General features: G+C 46.4%; 1 protein-coding gene across 12 annotated transcripts in view; it reads left to right on the forward strand.

Annotated features, from left to right (window-relative positions):
* KDM2B (lysine demethylase 2B) overlaps positions 1–23101 on the forward strand; it is a 155779-nt gene that overhangs the window by 90565 nt on the left and 42113 nt on the right. For all 12 annotated transcript variants that reach the window (XM_064272160.1, XM_010599861.3, XM_010599862.3 and 9 more), the window contains 2 exons: positions 1075–1547; positions 15442–15528. In XM_064272160.1, coding sequence (XP_064128230.1) covers positions 1075–1547; positions 15442–15528 — 560 coding nt within the window. The remainder of the gene's footprint in view (positions 1–1074; positions 1548–15441; positions 15529–23101) is intronic.

The raw sequence follows: 23101 nt of genomic DNA on the forward strand, positions 1-23101 counted from the left end.
AGAGACCTGGTGGTGCAATGGTGACGTGCTCGGCTGCTAACCAGAAAGGTTGACTGTACGAACCCACCAGTGGCTCCCCAGGAGAAAGGACCTAACAATGTGCTCCCATAAAGATTACAACCTGGGAAACCTTGTGGGGCAGTTCTGCGCTGCCCTGTGGGGTCGCTATGAGTCAGAATCAACTTGACAGCAAATTACGATGATGACAACAGTGTAGTCAATGCTGGGATTGTAGAGCTACAAGTCCCTGAGGGAACTGAGAGCCTGGAAACTGAAAAGACTTCTGCTTCTGGGGCTGTTCCCAGAGCCAGGAGACCAAGGGTCAGTTCTCTCCTCTGGGTATTTAGGGAATTAGGAGAACGTTTCCTATATTCTTCTAAGTGGTGCCCCCCTTTTTCCTAAATCCTCTTGCCGCTGTTTTCCCCCAGACTTGTCTAATCCATCCACAAAAGAGAAGGGGAGGGGTTAGGCAGAGACTCATTTATTGGATGCATGCCAGGGAGTCCCCGGATGGCACAGATGGCTTGTACTCAGCTGTTAACTGAAAGTTTGGTGGTTTAAGTCCACCCAAAAACACCTTAGAAGAAAGGCCTGGTGATCTACTTAACAAAAAGTCACAGCCTTGAAAACCATGTGGAGCTCAGGTCTCCTGTGCAACACATGGGGTTGCCATGAGTCAGAATTGACTCAGCGGCAACTGACGGTTATATGCCAGAAATCGTGCTTGGTGATGCCTTGTTTGTAATCTTCACGACACACTTTCAGTGAAAGTCGTCTTTGCCTTAAAAAAAAAAAAAAAAAATTTAAACGTTTCTTTTGTTTTATTTTTCTACATTAAAGGAATAAAATGCCAGCTGGGAAGAAGCGGAGCTGGGATTTGAACCTGCGTCTCACTGACCCAAAGCTGTATCCTCTTTCTAGAAGAGAGAGAGGACAGACCATTAGCACTGTCAGAAGCAGCTTGATCTCTAGGGGTGGGCTTTAGTGAGTGAGTGAAGTTTCCAGAGACCCCTCCAGCAGGGAGTTTGGAGTGTTTATCTCAGTCTTTCTGTGACCCTCCCCTGCCCCCCGCAGATGCCCCAAGAAAGCCCAGCATAGACGGCTTCTCATCGGACTCCTGGCCAGAGATGGACGAGGAGTCCTGTGAGCAGAACCCTCCGGAGGAGGAAGAGAAGAAGGAGCAGGAGGAGGGTGGAGAGAAGATGCCCAGACCACCAGCTGATGGCCCCGCCTCACCCCCCAGTACCCCTTCTGAGGACCCGGAGGCTCCCGGGAAGAAGCCCAAAGCCCCTGCCATGCGGTTTCTCAAAAGGACTTTGTCTAATGAGTCTGAGGAGAGCGTGAAGTCCACTACGGTGCCTGCAGACTATCCCAAGACGCCCACCGGCTCACCCACCACCGACGTCTCTGCCAAATGGACCCACCTCACTGAGTTTGAGTTGAAGGGCCTGAAAGCTTTGGTGGAGAAGCTTGAGTCTCTCCCGGAGAACAAGAAGTGTGTCCCTGAGGGCATCGAGGACCCCCAAGCGCTCCTGGAGGGTGTCAAGGTGGGCAGGGGTCTCAGAGGTTGGGTAGCTGACCCCCTGACACTTCTGGAGGGCGTCCAGGCGGGCAGGGGTCTCAGAGGTTGGGCAGCTGACCGCCAGGCACTCCTGGAGGGCATCAAGGTGGGCAGGGGTCTCAGCCGGTTGGCAGCTGACCCCCAGGCTCTCGTGGAGGGTGTTAGGGTGGGCAGGGGTTGCAGCAGGTGGGCAGCTAAGGAGGGGCAGGCAAGTTCTGTCCAGTGGGCTTGGCTGGGGGTTTCTGCTTGCACGCTGTTCTAGGGGTCTGTCCAGGAGCTGTGAGGGGCCCTCTGGGCCAAGTGAGCCCATCTAGGGTGTCAAAGGAGGGACCACAATTGTGAGCTTCGGAGGGGTCTCTTGGTGGCCCCTTGCACTGTGGTTGACAACATGCTCTTTCTCAGCCCTTGTTTGAAACCTGAGGTTTCACTGAGGAAGGCATTAGGGTGCAGCAGTGATGCCATTGTGGGGCTTGGGGGCCAGACTCCCCGACCTGGTCTGGATGACCCGCTGCTCTGGGCTGGTCTCCCCTGGAGCAGCATGTGTTGCATAGGACAGGTGTACATTCTGGTGGTCCTCCACAAGGTGCCACATGGCTGTCCGGGGTTCCGAGGGCTCCATGTAGAGCCTGCTGGGCAATGTGGGGATCAGTCACTGAGCAAATGCCCCTGGAGCACCTGCTGTGCTGGGCGTCATGGGCAGAACAGAGGAAGACGTAGTCACTGCCCTCAGGTGGCTTAGAGCCTAGCAGGAAGCAGACCGTGAAGAAGCCACGAGAGGGAGGTAAGTGCCACCGAGCAGGGAGAAGTACTCTTAAGGGCATGGGGTTGGGTGAGGGGACACTGATTGGCCACACCAGGGGCCAGGGCTCTGGGACATTTCTGCAAAGGGCAATTGAGCTGGGCTTACAGGCTGCATAGGAGCTTTCTAGCTGGGGAAACCTATTACAGGTAGAGGGGTGGTATGTGCAAAGGTGTAGAGTGTTTAAGAAACAGGAAATAGTTGGTGTCGTCGTTATCTAGTGCTGCTATAACAGAAATACCACAAGTGGGTGGCTTTAATGAACAGAATTTAATTTTCTTGTTGTTTAGGAGGCTACAAGTCCGAATTCAGGGTGCTAGCTCTAGGGAAAGGCTCTCTGTTCTAGTGGGAAAGGTCCTTCTCTCTTTTCAGCCCCCATTCCTTGACTTCTTGTGATCTTTATATAGCGTGGCATCTATCTTCTCCCACCTCTGCTCCCTTGCTTAATCTGCTCTTTTTAGAACTCAAAAGAGAATGATTTAAGACACACCCTACACTGATAGGAAACCCTGGTGGCATAATGGTTAAGTGCTACGGCTGCTACCTGATAGGTCAGCAGTTCTTTGGAAACTCTGGGGGGGCAGTTCTACTCTGTCCTATAGGGTCACTATGAGTCGGAATTGACTTGACGGCAATGGGTTTTTTTCCTACACTAATACTGCTTTATTAACACGAAAAGGAAAACCCATTCCCAAATGGGATTATAACCACAGCTATAGGGGTTAGGATTTATAACACATATTTTTTGGAGGGCACAGTTCTTGCCATAACAGTTGGGAAACCATGCCCTGTGGTAATCATAATCATAACCTCTGTTGAAATCTTACTACCTGCCGGATATTAGTGCTAGGCCAGTGGTGTTAGCTACTGTGAAATTGACCTTGACACGTGGTGACCTCATGCACAACAGGATCCATAGGTTTTTCATTGGTTGATTTTTGGAAGTAGATCACCAGGTCCTTCTTCCTAGTCTGTCTTACTTTAGAAGCTCTGCTGAAACCTGTTCAGCATCATAGCAACGTTCAGACCTCCACTGTTAGACAGGTCGTGGCTGTGCGTGAGGTGCATTGCCTGGGAATCGAACCCAGTGTCCCTCATGGAAGGGGAGAATTCTACCACTGAGCCACCATTGCTCCCAGGCAAGTGGTAGATACTGTTATTATTTACACTTAACAGACAAGAAAGTAGACTCAGAGTGGCTGAGAGGACATGCCTGAACTTACACAGCTGGTATGTGGTGGAGCTGGGATGAGGACCCAGGCTTGATTCTCTAGCTTTACCCACTTGCTGGGCCTCTCTGGTCCTTGTTGTTATGGAGGAGGCCTGGGGTAGAGGCTTAGGACAAATTACGAGAAACTCAGACCTCTCCCATGCCATGGGCTTCCAGTGGCAACGTGTGGTCATGTGTGATGATGTGTAGGTGTTTTCCATATATATTAACTCATTTAAACCTCCCAGCAACTCTCCGTGTTGCTTTTATTATCCCCATTTTACAGGTGAGAAAATTGAGGAACACAGAAGTTAAATACCTTCCCTAAGGCCACATACTGTAGTCATCAGAGGAGTCCATATGGCTAGCCACTACGTGATACTGTTTTGCTTGGTGCCTTTAGAGAAGGTGATTTTCTCCCCTCTCAGAGGCCACCCCAAATCCAGGGAGAAGGTAGTGAGGTGATTGCTTGGGCTTTCAGGGCAGAACAAGCAACAGATCTGATCTTGGGACAGAAGTTGCAAATTGGCCAAGTCCAGCTTCCAGAAATTGTGTTTGGCCTGAACAGTAGGAAATGTATTTTTGTAGTTAGTTGCCAACATTAAAAATCAGGAGAGTCATAAAATGTCCTGGTTGTCTTGGGCCTGTGTTCCTGACTTGCTACAATCTGTGGGAGGATAATTGTAGCTGACCGGATACACCCCACTCCCCACCACTCCCTATTGCCTCCTTGACTCTGAGGCTCAGTGCCACTTGCCATTTATCATTTATCATCAGGCTTGCACAGCATGTTTTCGTATAAACTACCCAACTTAGCTTATTTTTGGATCTGGCTGTCTTTAGAGATATCTGTGTTCTTGAGCCTTATCCAAGGGGAATTTTTCCAGGCTGCAAGCCTGTAAATCAAGTGGACAGGCCTCTATTGACCCCCAGAAAATGGAAGCTTCTGCTACAGTCTCTTACATGCTGCATGGCCAGGAGCCTGTGTGGAGGAAATAGGTCCAGTCTTCCAGAGCCAGGGAATTCCCAGTGTCCGGGCAGCCCATCAGGGTGTCCCGTCCCTGGAGACCCAGGAAAGATTCAAAACCAAGGCTGACCTCCAGGGTGGAGTGTAGGCCCAGAGTGGTAGGCAGCTTCTTCTGGCTGTCCACTTGGTAGCTTCTTCCTTCTCTCTTCTCAGATGTTGGGGTCTCTTTTGCATTGGCTGAAAAGGAAAACACAGTTCAGAGGTGTGAGTTGTAGACAGAATTCTCACCCTCTGCTTCCACTCCATTTAATGATGCCTGCTTCTAGCCACTGGCGGTTGCCCCTTTATGAATTGCTAGCTATGATCTGTGCCGTGGTTGGCAAAAAGACACCTTTCCTTCTCTCCCTTTCTGTGGGACCTCAGAGACCACTACTTGCTATGGCTTGTGGTAACCAGAACCCCTGGGGTTGGGGATGGTCCCCAACGCAACTCAGTCTCCTGATGGCTATGTTTTGGCTTTTATCAGAAACACATTTTTTTCTTTCATTTGTGATGTGTAGGGTGTTTTTTTGTGTGTGTGTGTGGATGGTGAAACACATATAACAAAAATTACCATTTCAGCCACTGTGAAGTCTTCAGTTCTGTGGCATTTAGTACAGTCACAGTCCTGTGTAACCACCACCGTTGTCTACTTCTAGAACCTTTTCATCACCCCAGATGGAACCTTGTACCCATCAGCAGCCAATCCTCATTTCGCCCGCGGCTAGTGCCCGCAACCGCTAACCTGCTTTCTGTCTCTGTGGCTTTACCTGTTCCGGGTATTTCATAGTACTGCATTGTTTTCTGTTTTTTATTTTGGTACTTATATATGTAACAAATTGTTGAGCATTTCAGCATTCTTCAGGTGTACAATCCAGAGATATTAGTCATGTTAGGCATTTCCACATTTTCCCAACACCCTTAACAGAAGCTCAGTGTCCCCCCGCTAAGCACGAATCCCTGTTCCCCCTTCCCTCCCACCCGCCTCTAGTGACCACTGCTCAACCTTGGTCTCTGCACGTTTACCTACATAGTATTTTGTATTCTGACTTTTTTTTTTTATATAATACCATTATACTTAAAACTTTTACAAAGATAGTTTTTTAAGAGCAAATGTCAGGGGTCATCTAGCCCACCTTTTCTAATTCTTGGCAGTAAATTCCTCACCCTCAAGTCTTCCCTAGATTTCTGCTGCGGTTTCCTGTCTTCCCTTCCTCCGGAATCTTTTGTTTCCCACCTCCCAGCGACCCCCTGGTCCTCACCTGGGTCCTGGGCAGGCAGCGGCTGCTCCCGGTACGCTCCATATTGCCTGTAGGAGGCTCCATAGGTATATTCCGACTTGGGCGAGTAAGCGCCAGTGCCTGTAAGCCCGTTGAGATTGAACTGGTGGTGGTAGGTGTAGGGGTTCACGGTCTGGCCGTAGGGCTGCCCAGAGTAGCAGTCATGCTGGGGCGCGCTGTAGTAGCCCAGGTCAGTGACAGAAGACTCAGGCAGAGTGGGCAAGTCCTTGGAGCCTGCATGGCAGCTAAGCGAGCTGGAGAGGTCGGTGAGGATGCTGCTGAGCTTGCGATCAAAGGAGCCACTCATCCTGGCGCCTTCCCTGTGCAGGCCTCCGAGGAGCTCCGGCGAGAGAGCTGGGGAGGCGTTGGAGAGGAGGCGGGGGGTGTGTGTCCGGAGGGCGAGGGGTGGGGCCGGCCACGTCTCAGGGGAAGGGGAGGCCAAGGGACGCTCAGACGTCAATATAAAAGAAAACAATGAACATTATAGACTGCAAGATAGAAAACACCCCCCTCCCTAATTCTCCCACCCTGGCGATCACCACTGTATACTCACGGTAAACACTGTATACTCACCCTTGTGTACCAGTATACGTACATGATTAAAAAAAATAGATCGTACCGTTCTGTAACTTGCTTTTTCCCCTGGAAACTTCCTTTTTCATGTCAGTACCTATAAATCTACCTTACTTTTTTTAGTGAGCAGAATCTTTTTTTTTTTTTTTTTCCTATTCTAACATGTGGAGCCCTGGTAGTGCAGTGGTTAAGAGTTATAGTTGGCGGCCAAGAGGTCGGCAGTTCGAATCCACTAGCCACTCTTTGGGAACCCTCTGGGGCAGTTCTGCTCTGTCCTATAGGGTTGACATGAGTTGGAATTGACTCAATGGCAATGGGTATTCTAACAGGCTAATATTTATTTATTAATAATATTTTATTGTGTTTTGGGCAAAAGTTTACACAGCAAAATAAGTTCCCTTTTAACAAGTTTTTATACATATTCAGTGATGTTGGTTACATTTTTCACTGTGTGTCAACATTCTCATTTATTTCTATTCTGGTTGTTCCGTTTCTATTAATCTAGTTTCCCTGCCCCACCTCCTTATCTTTGCTTTAGGATAACTATTCATCATTTGCTTTCACACAGATGATTTTTTTAAAGGAGCAAATACTTAAGGGTTGATATTGTTTATTTCATGAGCCAACCTGTTATTTAGCTGAAAGGTGACCTCTGGGCGTGGCTACAGTTCAAAGTCTAAAGGATGTCTCAGAGTAATAGTCTCAGGGGCTCCTCTAGTCTCAACCGGTCCAGCAAGATTTTGAATTTTATTCTGCATTTTTCTTACGTTCTATTCAGGACTGTCTGTTGTGTCTCTAGTCAGAATGGTTAGTAGTGGTAGCTGGGCAACATGTAGTTCTTCAGTTCTCAGGGTTTTAATTTTTTATGTTAAAATTTTTTTTTATTGTGGTGAAGATATACACACAAAAACATTTTTCAATATACCATCTTCCACATTTACATCTTAGTGACGTTCATTACATTTTTCATGTTGAGCTGCCATTCTTGCTAACCTTTTCCAGAGAATCCCACCAGCAGTAACATAAACTAAATGCCCCTCAAACGAAAACTCCCCTCCCTCCACCTTCCATCCTTGTTGTCGTTAGGTGCTGTCAAGTGGATTCTGACTCATAGCGACCCCATGTGACAGAGTAGTGCTACTAACTTACTTTGCTCAGCATCATGTTTTCGAAGATTCCTTCACGTTGTGGCATAGAACAGAACTTCATTTCTCTTTACAGCCGTGTAATATTCTATAGTATGAATAGACCACATTTTGTTTATCTGTTCCTCTGTTGGCGGACATTTCAGTTGTTTCCACCTCTTGGCTATTGTGAGTAGTGCTGCTACGTCCCTTTGAAAGTCAGTCCCTTTGCTCATGTGGCTGAGAGTATCTCATTGACCCTGTTGTTTCGGCAAATCAGAGTAAGCTTCTTTAGACCTTGAACCCTTGTCTTTAGGGACCTGGATTTAGATTCAAACAGAAATGACCATCGTTTTTAAGTGAGTTTGTGAAAGGAAAGGAGATTCTAGCATGTTGTAAAAGTCTAACTAAGAAATCCATTCCCTTCCCCATAGTTGCAAAACTCTTTCGGAATTTGGCATTGAGGAGCATTCGGTGATTTCCTACGAAGACATTTATTCTGTAGGAGGTGCCAGGATATTGGCCTGTGTGTAACAGGGAAAAGAATCGGGACACAAGAGACCCTGAAGTTCAAGTTCAGCTTCTGGTCTTAGCTACTTGCTGTGTGGCTTTGGGCAAGTCACTCCACTTTTCTGTTTAATTATAGATAAAATAAGGATATTGGAGTAGATGTTCTCTGTCCTTCCAGAAGCCAAATTCTGTGGTTCCTTGGCTTAACCTCTTGAAACCTCAGTGCCCTCACTGTAAAATGCGTCTAATAACAGGGACCTATTGGGACAGTTCTACTCTGTCCTATAGGGTTGCTAAGTCGGAATCGACTCGACGGCACTGGATTTGGGTTTATAGCATAGAATGAGGCAGTAGAATTCTCCTCTTGCGTACAGAAGACCTGGATTCGATTTCTGCCGAATGCACCTCATGAACAACTCCCACCCGTCTGTCGTTGGAGGCTTGCATGTTGCTGTGATGCTGAACAGGCTTCATTGGCACTTGCAGACTAAGGCAGACTAGGAAGAAAGGCCTGGCAGTCTACCTCTGAAAAGCAGCCAGTGAAAACCTTGTGGATCACAATGGTCTGATCTGCAGTTGATCATGCAGATGGAGTAGGACCGGGAAGTGTTTAGTTGCCATGCGTCGGGGGCTGGCTTGAAGGCAGCTAACAACAACATATCATTGAATTATTTTGAGGAACAGTGAGTTCATGGGTATAATGTACCTAGTAAGTCCCTGGAGGAGAGTTAGCTATTCTGAGGCAACAGTCATAGGAGAGCCAGACTGGCTTTGGGCCAGCTCCTCTCCTTAATGGTTTCTCCTTTCTTCTCCCCCTTCCCCACCTTTCAGCCCTCTCCCTTCAGATTATCAGTAGCCACCTTTTCCCTCTTTCCTCTTGGGTTGGCAACTGTTAACCAGTGGACAGAGCAATTCACAGTAGGATGGGAGTTGCCTTGAGTGCTGTCCCTTTTAGAAGCATCTATACTTTAAACTAGAATAGAGAAAGAGAGGAGGGAAGGAATTGTGTAGGGCTATTTGGGAGCAGGTCCAAGCCCCACATCCATTGTAAATGACTTGCTAGTAGTAAGTGGTATGTTGAAAGCTTTTGAAGAGCTTGGGCCTTAGTGGGCAGAGACTCCCGAGGCTGGAGGTGAGAGGGTCTTGGTCATAGACTCTTTTGCAAGGTGATCTGGACCGGCTTCTACAACAAGCAGACCGCAGGCCTTCTCATAAGACAGTGCCAGGCTTGCTTTCCCACATTGGCAAAATGCCAGCTCACTATAGACAACCCGCTGCTCTTAGTGTGTGGAATTGTGTGCTGGAAGAGACCACAAAGGTCCCTTGCTTTCTGATGCCGTCTTTGGAGACCAAAGGTTCTGGAGTCAGGCTGAATCCCTTGCACCATACCCTAGCTGAGGAACTCAATTCAAAACTCTGCAGTTTTCTTCCTGGTAAAGTGGGGGTGTAAGAGGGCATGCTCCTTGGTCCAGAGGGTCTGGAACGCCTTAGCATGTGGCCTTGCAGTGTTTAAACTAGAGCTGGTTATCGTTATTTCAGACACCGTGGCATGAACACAGGCCCATTTAGGGTCAAGTGTGGGAGCTTTGTGAAGCCCCTGACCCTGAAAGGTACACAGCTTCTCTCTTGGGCTCATTAGCCCCCAACCCTGGATCAGACCTGCTCACTTAAGTTGTCCCTCCTGGGTCTTGCTGTTTTGGAAACAGCGTGGTTGGCTATTTTAGATCATTACAGCCTCCCTCCCTTAGAGGAGCCAAAAGGCAGAAGTCAGTGGAGGGCTGCAGCCAGGCCTGGTCACACGCTGGGGATGACCTGGAGAACAGAAGACAGGGCACAGCCAGGTCTGCCCAGCCCTGGGTCAGGCCTCTTCTGCTGGGGCCAGGCGCTGCGCTGAGCCCTGTTTTTGTGGAGCGGTGTATATTAGCTTCCTAGAGCTGCTGTAAAGGAGCCCTGGTAGCGTAGTTGTTGAGTGCTTGGCTGCTAACCAAAAGGTCGGTGGTTCGGAGCCACCAGCCCCGCCACACGAGAAAGATGTGGCAGTCTGCTTCTGTAAAGATTATAGTCTCAGAAACCCTATGGGGCATTCTGCTCTGTCCTGTAGGGTGTCTGTGAGTTGGAATGGGTTTAGTTTTTTCCTTCAGAGCTGCTGTAACAAAGTACCACAAATCGGGTGGCTTAAAACAATAGATATTTATCCTCTCACAGTTTTGGAGGCCAGAAGTTCAAAATCAAAATGTTGACAAGGCCACGCTTCCTCCAGAAGCTCTAAGGGAAGATCCTTCCTTGCCTCTTCCAGCTTCTGGTGGCTCCTGGTGTTCCTTGGCTTGTGGCCTCATCAGTTTAGTCTTTGCTGTCATCGCTGTCTTCCCTCTGTCTCAAATCTCCCTCTCTTTTCTGTTGTAGGGACACCAGTCATTGTATTTAGGCCCACCCTAAAGCCAGGATGATTTCACCTCGAGATCTTTAACTAATTACAGCTGCAAAGACCCTCTTTCCAAACAAAGTCACATCCACAGGTACTGGGGGTTAGGACTTGAATGTATCTTTCCGAGGACACAGGTCAGCCTGCTACATTTGGATTTTTACAGACAGACACGAGATGGTTGGCTGGAGTAGAGGGATCTTAGGGGAGGACCAGGGTGCCTTGATGCCCATTTGTGAGGGCCCTTACAGTGGCAGTGGGGGGGGGGACCCCTGAGACTACTGAGTTCCCCCAGAGCAGCGGTCCATGCTGCTCCGCTGCCGTTTTACTTTCTCTGTTGGCGCAGATTAAATACTCTGCTACTAATTGAAAAGTCAGGGGTTCAAACCCACCCAGAGGAGCTTCGGAAGAAAGGCCTGGCAGTCTGCTTCTGGAGCAGTTCTAGTCCATATTCGATTTCAGAATCCACTCAGTGGCGACTGGTTGGTTTGTTTTTTTTAACCAGCCCGTGGTTGGTAATTCTCTCCTGATGTCTGCCTCTGCCTTATTCTCACAGTGGTGGTATTTTTAGTCTCAGCATCAATGTAGTTTCTAATTATTAACACCCCTTCCTGGGGAGGCATGCGGCCTGAATCCATTGTTTACTAATTAAGCTCTTTGAGGGAAGTTGGCATAAAGGGCACAGAGGTCCTGCAAGCCTTTGTTTATCTTGGTAGGTCAAATACAGGCACCTTCTAGAAAATTCCATGCCCCGGGACTTTCTCTTTAAGTGGTGGCTTGGTGGATTTTTTTTTTTTTTTTGGTGGATGTAACCTTTGGCCCTGGGCTGGTACAGACACCCAGCCTCCTTTGTCTCTGTGCTTCCAAGAGCCCCAGAGCGTGTATAAATTCAGCCAGAACCTAGGGAAGCTAGTGACATGATTCCCTCCAGCACAATTATTTTTTTATTCTCGGAGAGAAAAATCTCCAATTAGAATAATCTCTTCCTGATTCCTGTCACACACCAAGAAAAAACTTCCCCGAAGGACAGAGCTCAGATCTCCCCCTGGTGGCCAGAGGGGGCCACACATGGAGGAGAACTCCGCTTCCTGCCGGGAGCTTGTGTTTGAGATCTTCAGACTCAAGGGCTCTTAGGGACGCCTCTTTATTTAATAATACTCACAGCTCTGATGAGGAGCCCTGGTGGTGCAATGGTTAAGAACTCGGCTGCTAACTGAAAGGTCCGTGGTTCAAATCCACCAGCCGCTCTGTGGGAGAAAAAACCTGGCAACCTGCTCCCGTAAAGATTAAAAAAAAACATTCACTTCGAGTCGATTCTGACTCATAGTGATGCTAGACGACAGAATTAAACTGCCCCATAGGGCTTCCAAGAAGCAGCTGGTAGATTCAAACTGCTTACCTTTCGCTAACCAAAAGGTGCTCAGCCGAGCTCTTAACGTCTGTGCCACCAGGGAGTACAGCCCAGGAAACCCTGCTCTGTCACATGGAGTCACTATGAGTCAGAATCAACGGCACACAACAACAGCTCCAGCAGTAACTTTTAGTATCCAGATGTCCCTCTAAAGAGGCCTCTCCCGGATGTGTATGCATTACCGACTGTACCTCTGATAATTGAAATGACAAGAAATCTTGAACAGTTTAGCTTAAGAATGTCTGCCTTGAGCATTGTGCTTTTTTAAGAACTATCCGTATGGGATCAAATTGACAACAGCAACTTAAAAGGTTAGGTAGGAAGCTTAGGGGGCAGTGAGTTTATGTTAATGGGGGAGGAACAGTTTGGAAAAGGAGGGTGAGAATCGTTGCCCAACTTGAAGACTGTGGTCAGTGTCACTGAATTGTACACGTAGAAAGTGTTGAACTGGTATACATACTGCTGTGTATATTCTCAAGAACAACAACAAAAATAAAAAACAAACAAACAAAAAACCCCAAAACAAAAGCAACCATCTATATGAGACCGAAAGGGCAACAGTTACTCTAAAGCAAAGAAGAGAAGATGAGGGGGCAGGGAAACTAGAGTACTGGAAACGGAACGACCGGAATGCAATTCAAGAGAGTGTTGACACGTTGTGAAAAATGTAACCAATGTCACTGAATAATTTGTGCAGAAATTGTCAAACGGGAACCTAATTTGCTGTGTAAACTTTCACCAGGATCGCGATAAAATATTATTAACAAGAAAAGACATCTTGAGGTAATTCGAAAGGAAGTTAAAAAAAAAAAAAACAAACCCAGGACGAGTGGGCATTATTTTCATGCAAACATGCAAAGCATCGTTTGCAAACTGGTGGCCCCCATCAGCCCACAGATGTGTTTGGCTTACGTTGGTCCTTTTGTAAACAGTTCTCATCAGCGACCAACATTTCAAACTGGAGAGATTTTACTTAAAAGTCTGAATCTTTGTATTCTTCTGAAAAATCAGAAACCTGGTGAGGCTGACATTTCCACAGGACAGTAGGTTGGAATTGAGAAGCATCTACCCTCTTTTAAATGTAGAATGTGGCCTCTAGTTTGCCACAGGCCTCACCACTCCCTATTACCCTGTCACCTTAGTCCCCTTACATTCTATCACTTTATCTGCCTTGTCCCTGGTGGCATTTACATTTGCCATCTCCAGCCTAGAGATTGGGTCTAAGATAAGGGGGCAGAATGTCTTCTAGAAATGATGAATCTCCTTCTACACCCAGATGGGGCCCCCTATGAGGGGGACTTGAAAGGCTTTGGCTAAACACACAGTATCTTCCTGGAAAGACTTTTTGTTCCTTAATGATTTTTGGGGGCGGGGGGGTAAACATTATTTTTAGAATTAAATAGACACTGATATATTCTGGAGGAGGGTGTGAGATTCATGTGGATTGTTAAGAGAAAACAAGAAATGTCAAAGAAATCTCACGCTTGTGATGGGCCACTTCGGGCAGGAGCAGCTGCTCTGTGACTTGGTGAGGTGCTGAGGGAGGGGGGTTGAGAAATGCTGTCTTTGTGGCTGAATTAATTCTCTGTCTGATTTGTAAGGAATAGATAAAAACCAAAAGGAAAAACAAGTTGCTGTCCAGTTGTTTCCAACTCGGGGTAACCCCATGTGTGTCAGAGTAGAACTGTGCTCCCTAGGGTTTTCAGTGGCTCATTTTTTGGGAGTAGGTTGCCAGGCCTTTCTTCCAAGGTGCTTCTGTGTAGACTTGAACTTCCAACCTTCTGGTTTGTAGCCAAGCACATTAAAAGGATTAGATAATGATGGCTCCCCTCCATATTTGCTGATGGAGTGGTGAGTATGGAGCCTGGGTTGTCTTCTGGGTGTCCTGTTTTCAAACAGCGGAGTTTAGATCAGATGAAGAGGGCACTGGGATGGTTTGCTGAGGCTCCATCCACCTCAGGCTTATGTCCTAAGCTTTGGAATCAGATAGACCCGGACCAATATCAATTTCTGCTTTTGTGAAATGGAGAGTCAGCCCACCCCACAGATAGGATCATTTTAATGCCTAGAGTAAGCGCTCAACAAATGCTAGTAAGAACTGTAAAAGTCACATAAACTTAATAGTAACAGTGGGTGAGTATCTGTTCTGCCCCCAGGTGGGGCAGTAGGAAGCTGAGGCTTAGCCAAGGTCACGGAGCCTGCAGAACTTCTGAGTCTAGAACCAGGTTTTTTCCCCAAGCGTAGCAATAACAACAGTTTAACTAGTCAGATATTGGGTCTCTATGCTGTACTTTCTAGAATCTCTCAGTATATTGCATAAGGAGGGACTACTCTGCCCACTCTCCACTTTTTTTTTAAGATGGGTTGAATCATGTCACAGTTAAAGAGCACAAGCTTTGGAGTTGATGGATGCGGGTTCAGCCTAGTCTCCACTACTTATTAGCTATATAGTCTTGACTGTTCATTTCATCTGCTGAAACGTTGGTTTCCTCACCTGTGCCACAGAGATGGTACTAATGCATCTCACAGTGTAGTCAAGAGGATTAGATGACATTGATTGATTGAATTATTAGACTCTTCAAATTGCCCTACTAGGTATGGTGTAAGGAGCCCTGGTGGTGCAATGGTTAAGTGCTTGGCTGTTTAAGGTTAGCCATTTGAACACGACCAGCTGCTCTATGGGAGAAGGACCTAGCAGTCTGCTCCCATAAAGGTTACAGCCTAGGAAACCGTATGGGGCAGTTCTACACTGTCACATGGGGTCATTATGAGTTGGAATCGACTTGACGGCTGAAGGGGAAACAGGCTTTGCAAGGCCAAATGTGAGCACCCTCATGTGGTCTGCCAATTCACTACAGTTTGCTTTTTATGTAAGCCCCTGGCATGGAGCCACTATTGACCCCCACCACTATAAAACCTTTGCGCTCCCACTGCAGAATGCGGAGATCTACTTTGGTCCTTCCACCGCCAGGGCTGTCTATAAGTCTTCCTTTGTTGCCACACTGGAGCTGCCCACCTCTCTCTTCAGCCTCAGCACCCTCCTTTTTCAGAGGCTAATTTCTAGTTACTGATCTACGTCTGGACAGTGGCACACAAAACAACAATAAGTAGAGTATAAGAAGCCCTAGTGGTGTAACGGTTAAGACTTGGCTACTAACTGAAAGGTTGTCTTTCTCCATGGGAGAAAGGCCTGACAATCTGCTCCCTTAAAGATTACGGGGTAGGACACTCTATGGGGTAGTTCTACCCTGTCACATGGGGTCATTATGAGAGGAAATGGAAGCGACGGCAATAACAGCAACAACAGGTAGAGTGTTCTAGAAGGAACGCTTCAAGAAGGAACCCTGAGACGGAAAAGGGGACTGTTGCGTGTTTTAGGGACCCTAGGGGACCCTGGCGGTGCAGTTTGTGTTGAGTGTCTGCGTAGGGGCCAGGCATTGACTGTGGAAAGCTCTCCACCTGCCTCTGGCTTAGTCCTAGCCCTGACCCCTTTCAAAGATCTCCCCTCTGCCCTGGCCTAATATGGCTCCTTTGTTTGGCCACAGAACGTCCTGAAGGAGCATGCGGATGATGACCCCAGTCTGGCTATCACTGGGGTCCCTGTTGTCACTTGGCCAAAGAAGACGCCAAAGGTAAGATGCAGACTGCCTAACACAGTGTGGGAATACGTGTTTTTCTCCGCCTTTTGCTCCTCCTGTAGGGTAAACAATGGCCACCTTTTAGGGGAGAGCTCCTTGGGGAAGGCAACCCAGTTAAGATGAATGATTCTGGTTCTTTGCAAGTTTTTGTTTTGTAAAGGGGATTGTTTTACCAAGCTATAGAGATTGCAAAGCCCCTGGCGGCACAATGGTTAAGTGTTCAGCTGCTAATGGAAAGGTTGGCAGTTAGAACCCTCCAGCAGCTCCTCGAGAGAAAAGACCTGGCAATCCGCTCCTGTAAAGATTACAGAAAATACTATGGGGCAGTTCCACTCTGTCACATGAGGTTGCTATGAGTTGAAGTCCACTTGTCTCGTCAACATCCAACAACGTGGAAATTGCAGTCAGCGCCCCCTGGTTGTCACTTGGAAAATTGCGAGGAAGAGGCACCTCGTCTTTTCCTGTCAGGAGGATTTCTCCATCTCTCCTTCCCTTTTTCTATCCCTCCCTGTCTTCTTTCTTCCTTCCGGAATTCCTCGTTTCCTCCAGCTGCTTCATGGGCTGTTTTCTCCCTTTTTTAAAGTAACTTTTTTCCTCTTTGTAAAATCATCGATGTTCATCTTAAAAACATCTAAACAAACAGCAAAGGACAAAGAAACTCGTAAGAAGAATAAATTACCTCACTGAGAACTTACCACATTCTCCCCAGTCGCCGTTGTGTAGTTCTCCACAGCCTTTATCTTGTTAATGCCACAAAAACCCTATGAGGTAGGCAATAGTAGCTCCCATTTTACAGATGAGAGAACTGAGGTTTAACAAAGTGAAGTCACTTATTGTGGTGCTTGGTTAGTAAATGGCAGAGCCAGGCCTAGATGATTGGTCTCTTTGATGGTACATACCAAACTTGCTTTTCTTTAACAATATTTCATTGTTTTTTCAGTGAAAGATTACATAGTAAATTAGGTTCCCATTTGAAAATTTCCAAACAAATTGTTCAGTGACATTAGTTACATTTTTACAATGTGTCAACATTCTCTTTAATTGTGTTCTGGTTGTTCCATTTTCAGTGCTCTATAGTTTCCCTGTTCCCTTATCTTTTCATCTTTGCTTTAGAGTAACTGCTAACCTTTGGTCTCATAGATGATTTCTTAATCAACCACAGTACTCATGGGCAACATCCTTTATTTTGTGTGCCAATCTGTTATTTTGCTAAAAGGTGACCTTGGGATAGTTTCGACTCAAGGTTTGAAACATATCTCAGGGAGATAGTCTCAAGGAGTCCTCTAGTCTCAACTGGTTCAGTAAGTCTGGACTTTTTGAGAATTTGAGTTCTGTTCTGCATTTTTCTCTTGATCTGTCAGGGCCTATCTATTGTGGTCCTGATCAGAACGGTCAGTAGTGGTAGCTGGGCACCATTTAGTTCTTCTGGTCTCAGGGTAGGTGAGGCTGTGGCTCATGTAGGCTATTAGCCCTGTAGACTAGTTTCTTCTCTGAGACTTTGGTTGCCTTCAGACCAAACTTTCAAAGCACATTATCGAGATGAAAGCAGTGATGTTGTGGTGATGATCCTTCCAAAGGCAAACCAGTTCCCATCGCATCAATTCTGGCTCATGACAACCGCATGTGTGTCAGAGTAGAACCGTGCTCCCTAGGGTTTTCATTGGCTGGTTTTTTGGAAGTAGATCACCAGGCCTTTCTTCCACGGTGCCTCTGGGTGGACTCGAACCTCCAGCCTTTCAGTTAGCAGCTGAACACCTTAACAGTTTGTGCCATCCAGGGATGCCACAGTGGGATATACAGTTAATGTGCCACAGAACGTCCATTCAGGCAACACCTGACCGCATATACATCAGTGGTCCCATAAGGTTAAAACAGAATTCAGAAATCCCGACTGGAGAATGGGATGTATATCGCAGAACAAGACCAAGCACAACATAAAAGGAAACTTTCCAGGATTTGATTGTGGATAAACTGTGCCAACTGTACCAGGCTCCCCTGGGCCCCCGGGGTCTCAATGCCCCGAAGTTCCATGGGCCCCACCTTCTAGGCCACCCCGGGCAGTGGGACAGTGGCTTCCAGGGGCCTGATTTGGCACGGTGCTCACACAATGTCCAAATCACATAACATCGTATTTCACAGAAGGTATCATGGACATTAACCGACATGGGACTGTATGAGTCCATCTGTCTAGCCATCGATCTATCTGCGGTCAACTCCACTGCTTTCTTGAACAAGTTACATAAGTTTACTAAACCTTGCTTGCTTCGTTTGTAGAAAGGGCTTACACTAGTACCTACTTCGAAGGTTTTTATGAGGATTAAAGGAGGTAATGCATGCAGTCCTTGGGACAAGGGCTGACTGCAGTTAGTGCTCTCTAAATGTTAATTACTATAACTTATGCAGACCTCAGTTGCTTGGGTATTTCCCTAAGTTCTGATATTTTTGCTACTGTAGTAAACACTGAGAGGAACATTCTAGATGTGGATTATCTGATATGGTAGCCACTAGCTGTATGTGGCTATTGAGCATTTAAAATGAGGCTAGTCCACGTTGAGATACGCTGTAAGTACAAAATACATACCAGATTTAAAAGTCTTAAAAAAAAAAAAAGAATGGAACAGACCTCATTAAAATTAAAGTTGCCAGATAAAAAACAGGATGTCCAGTTAAATTTGAATTTTAGATTAACAAAAATTTTTCATAGTATTAGTATGACCCAAATATTCCATGGGATATACTTATACCAAAAAAAAAAAAAAAATTGTCGTTTGTCTATAATTAAAATTTAATTGAAAACATGACGAACACAATGTCAACGAACTGAACATGTGAAGAGTGTTGAAATGGCAAATGTTTTCTTACACAAAAATTTACCACAATAAAAAACAATTTTTAATTGGGTGCCCTGGATTTTTATTTGCCCAATCTGACAGCCTGATTTGAAATGGTAATATTTTGGATATATCAGGCTAAATAATATAGATTAAAATTAATTTCATTTGTTTCTTTTACCTCCTTTAATGTAGTTACAGGAAAATTTTTTAAAAATTACATATGTGGCTGGCGTTATACCTCTATTGGACGGCACTGTTCTAGATTATTTGTTTAGCTTTTATCTGATGATCTAATTAGAATGCATTCATAAGTGTGGAATTGCTGGGGAGAAGGACACCCCTTCATTAATGTTAATGTTAACCTGTTGCTGTCAAGTCGATTCCCTGAAGGAGTCCTGGTGGCACAACGGTTAAGCGCCTGACTGCTAATAAAAGGTTGGTGGTTTGAACCCCCCCAGCTCTTCAGGAGAAAGACATGGTGGCCTGATCCTGTGAAGATAACCTGTTGCCGTCGAGTCGATTCCAATTCATAGCAACCACATAGGACAGAGTGGAACTGCCCCACAGGGTTTCCAAGGCTAAGCCCTGACAGCACAGTGGTTAAAGCACTTGGCTGTGAACTGAAAGGTTAGCAGTTCGAAACCACCTTTGGTTCCGCGGGAGAAAGATGTGGCAGTCTGTTTCCATAAAAATTTACAACCTTGGAAACCCTATGAGGTCACTCTGAGTCACGATTGACTCGGAAGTAGTGGGTTTGGTTTTTCGGGATTTAATCTTTATGGAAGCAGACTGCCACATCTTTCACCCGAGGAGTGGTTGGTGAGTTCCAACTGCCAGCCTGTCCGTTAACAGCCGAGCACTTAACCACTGTGCCACCAGGGCTCCTTCCCATAAAGATTACAGCCTAGGAAATCCTATGGGGGCAGTTCTGGTCTGTCACATAGGGTTGCCGTGAGTCAAATCACTAAATTGACTCCATGGCCCATAACAACAACTGGTGACTGTAAGACGAAAAAAAGAGTAGCCTCTCCATATTTTCTGCCTTTGGTTCCCGATCCTAGAAGTGTGTACAGATTTAAAGTTGGCTTTCCCCTGTCTGTACGATAAACACTGGTGCTGTTTACCAGGCCACAAACTGTACTTGCAGACACAGCACCTGAAATAGCCCATCCTGGCTCCACAGCTGCTCTGAACCTGAAGAGTAAAGCCAGGCTTTGCCTCACTGCTGCTTTCCTCCTGGCTGAGGAATTGCTCCAAGGGAGCTACTACGGTTTGCAGAACAAGGGCTTTTTTTAAAAATCAGCTCTATACTGCCCACTGTAATCTCAGAATGAATGGCGGGGGCGGGGGCACCCAAATGAGCCTCTCCAGGAAGGTAGTGCCAGGCAGACAGATGTGCCCTGTTGTCTGTGCCTGAGACCCTCGGTCCCCCAAGGCATTTATAAAAACCCAAGCCTGTAACCATTGAGTCAATTCTGACTCCTAGTGACCCTGTAAGACAGAGTAGAACTGCCCCATAGGGTTTCCAAGGCTGTAATCTTTACAGGAGGAGATCACCAGGTCTTTTCTTTTGAGGAGCGGCTGGTAGGCTCAAACCCCTGACGCTTCAGTTAACAGCTGAGCACTTAATTACTGTACCACCAGGGCTCATTTTGAGGGGTGTATAGGCACTTTAAAAATAATTAACCTCCCCTCTTCTCATTTCTCTCCAAAGACCTGGGAACAGGAAGATGGCTTCTGTGGGGAGTAGACTTCATCTAAGGTTCCTGTAGAGGGGAGCTTCTAAGTGCTGGTCTCTACCTGAGAGCACCCTGGTGGGGTATCAACACACGGGTGGTGTGGGAGAAATCCGAGCCTTAGGCTGATTGGAAAAGGGTGAAGAAAGAACAGTCTACATTTAAGACTTGTTATTGTGTGCTGTTGAGTTGATTGCAATTCATGGCAACCCCATGTGACAGAGTAGAACTGCCCCACAGGATTTCCTAGGCTGTAATCTTTAAGGGAGGAGCCCTGGTGGTGCAGTAGTTAAGTGCTTGGCTGCTAACAGAAAGGTCGGCGGTTCAAACTCACCAGCCACTCCTTGGGAGAAAGATGTGGGAGTCTGGTTCTGTAAAGATTTACAGCCTTGGGAACTCTATGGGGCAGTTGTAATCTGCCCTATAGCGTTGCCAGGAGTCATAATTGAGTCAATGGCAATGGGTTAATGTTTACAGGAGCATGTTGCCAGGTCTTTTTCCCTTGGAGCCACTGGGTGGGTTTGAACCACCAACCTTTCGGTTAGCAACCAAGCATTTAACCACTGTGCCTCTGGGGCTCCTGGGTGCTAATCTTTTTTTTTTTTTTGATCAACAGCTCATGATAAAACATGTAATTTACGTACCATATGATTCACCTCTTTAAAGTATACAACGCAGTGGTTCTTAGTATATTCACAGAGTTGCAGCTCTCACCACAATCTAATTTTTAGGACATTTTCCTACTGCCTAAAAGAAACCTATATCCATTAGTAGCTACTCCCCATTCCCCCCCTTCTGGCTGTGGTAACCACTAATCTTCTTTCTGTCTCTATGGACGGACCTGTTCTGGGCATTTCATATAAATGGAATCATATGCTATATAGCCTTTTGTGCCTGGCTTCTTTTCCTCAGCATGTTTTCAAGGTTCCTTCATGTTGTAGCCTGTATCAATACTTCATTCCTTTTTAGGGCTGAATAATATTCCACTGTATGGAGAGACCACATATTATTTATTCATTCATCAGTTGATAGGCATTTGGATTTTTCCACTTTCTGGTTATTTTGAACAACGCTGCCGTGAATATTTGTGTAGAAGTTTCCGTGTGGACATCTGTTTTCATTTTTCTTGGGTCTATACCTAGGAGCAGAATTGTTGGGTCGTAGGGTAGGGTACCTCCATGTTTAATTTCTTGAGGAAATGACAGACTGTTTTCCAGACTACCACCAGCAGCTTAAGGGTTCCAGTTTCTCCACACCCTCGCTGGCGCTTATTATTTTCCGAGTTTTTGACTACAGTCGTTGTGGTGGTTGAGATTATGTGTCAACTTGGCTGGGCCTTGCTTCTCAGTGTTTTGGCAGTCATATAATATTGTGATCATTTCCCTGTTGAGATTTGATATGTGATCACCCCCCATGATGGGATCAGCCAATCAGTGGACAGGAGTTTCCTTGGGCATGTGACCTGCATCTGAATATAAGCAGACATTCTGGCAAGGCTCGGGGCTTTTGCTTGTTCTGGATCCTGCAGCTGGCTCCTGTTCATCTGACCTCTAGTTCTTGGGACTTGAGCTAGCAGCTTACCTGTGGTCTTGCCTGCCGATCTTGGGATTCATTGATCTTTCACAGCCTGTGAGCAAGAGCCCTGCTTTCCGACCTGCTGATCTTGGGTTCGCCAGCCCCTGTAGCTACCTGAGTCAGGAGAAACCTCTATTCTGATCCACAGACTTGGGACGTTCCAGCCTCTACAACAGTGTGAGCCATTTCCTTGATATAAATCTGTCTCTCTCTATATTTGTACACTAATGGTTTTGCTTCTCTACAGAACCTGGTCTAAGTCAGTCGTTCTGTTGCAGTCTTAGTTTGTTTTCTAAAATTTATTTAAAGTTATATATTATTTCAGAACTACGAAAACATGTAAAGAATAACAGTAATGAATACCATAGGCCCCCTAACCAGCTCTAGAAAAAAATTACTATATTCCTAGCAGTGAGTCTGTAGGGTTTTTTTTTCCTAATGGCTGATTTTTTCAGAACTAGATCACCAGGCCCTTCTTCTGAGGCACCTCTGGGTTAACAGCCAAACACATTAACCATTTGCACCACCCAGGGATCTCCCAAGTGAGAAAAGAGCTTTCTAAGTCCAACGGGACGAGGGCGAGTAGGGGAGGCACCTACATTGTGAGTGCAGGGAGCCCTGAGGAATCTTCCATTTAGTGTTCTTTCAACAGTTGGCTGGGAGTAGGAGACAAAAGTTAAAGGAGGAGAGATTCGGTCACCAAGGAGAGGACTCAGGTGCATTTGGGGAGCAGCGGAAAGGGCAAAGAGACTGAAACTCACAGGATATGACTTCATCTCTCAGATGCTCTGGGGCGATCTTGCTATTGAGTTCATTCATTCAGCAGTATTTCCTGGGTGCTTGCTATCTGGGGCAATGTTGCATGACAGACACAGAAAATGAATGAGGAGAAAGGTTATTAAGACAAGCCCCTGTCTTCTAGAGGGTGTTTTGTTTAATTTTTTTATTTTAGTAATTAATTTGTTGTTGTTGCTGAAAATAGGCCTGTTGCCATCGAGTCAATTCTGACTTGTAGCCACCCTATAGAACAGAGTGGGACCGCCCTCTAGGGCTTCCAAGCTTATGAATCTTTACGGAAGCAGACTGCCACATCTTCTCCCGAGGAGCAACTCGTGGGTTTGAACAGCTGACCTTTCGGTTAGCAGCCAAATGCTTAACCATGGCGCCACCGGGGCTCCTTTCCCTAAAGATTACAGCCAAGAAAACCCTTTGGAGCAGTTCTACTCTGGAATATCTGGGGTCACCGTAAGTTAGAATCAACTCAGTGGCAACGGATTTGGTTTTTGAGATTGCGGGGGCAGGGGAAGAGAGGCTTTTAAAAATCCCAATGTCGAGGCCAACCCCAAAGCAGCCAAAATCAAGGCTCCTGTGCTGAAAATACACACAGCAAAAATACACCAGCTCAGCAGTCTCTGCGCATTG

This window comes from Loxodonta africana, chromosome 19 (assembly GCF_030014295.1).
Source record: "Loxodonta africana isolate mLoxAfr1 chromosome 19, mLoxAfr1.hap2, whole genome shotgun sequence".
NCBI classification, from domain to species: Eukaryota; Metazoa; Chordata; class Mammalia; order Proboscidea; family Elephantidae; genus Loxodonta; species Loxodonta africana.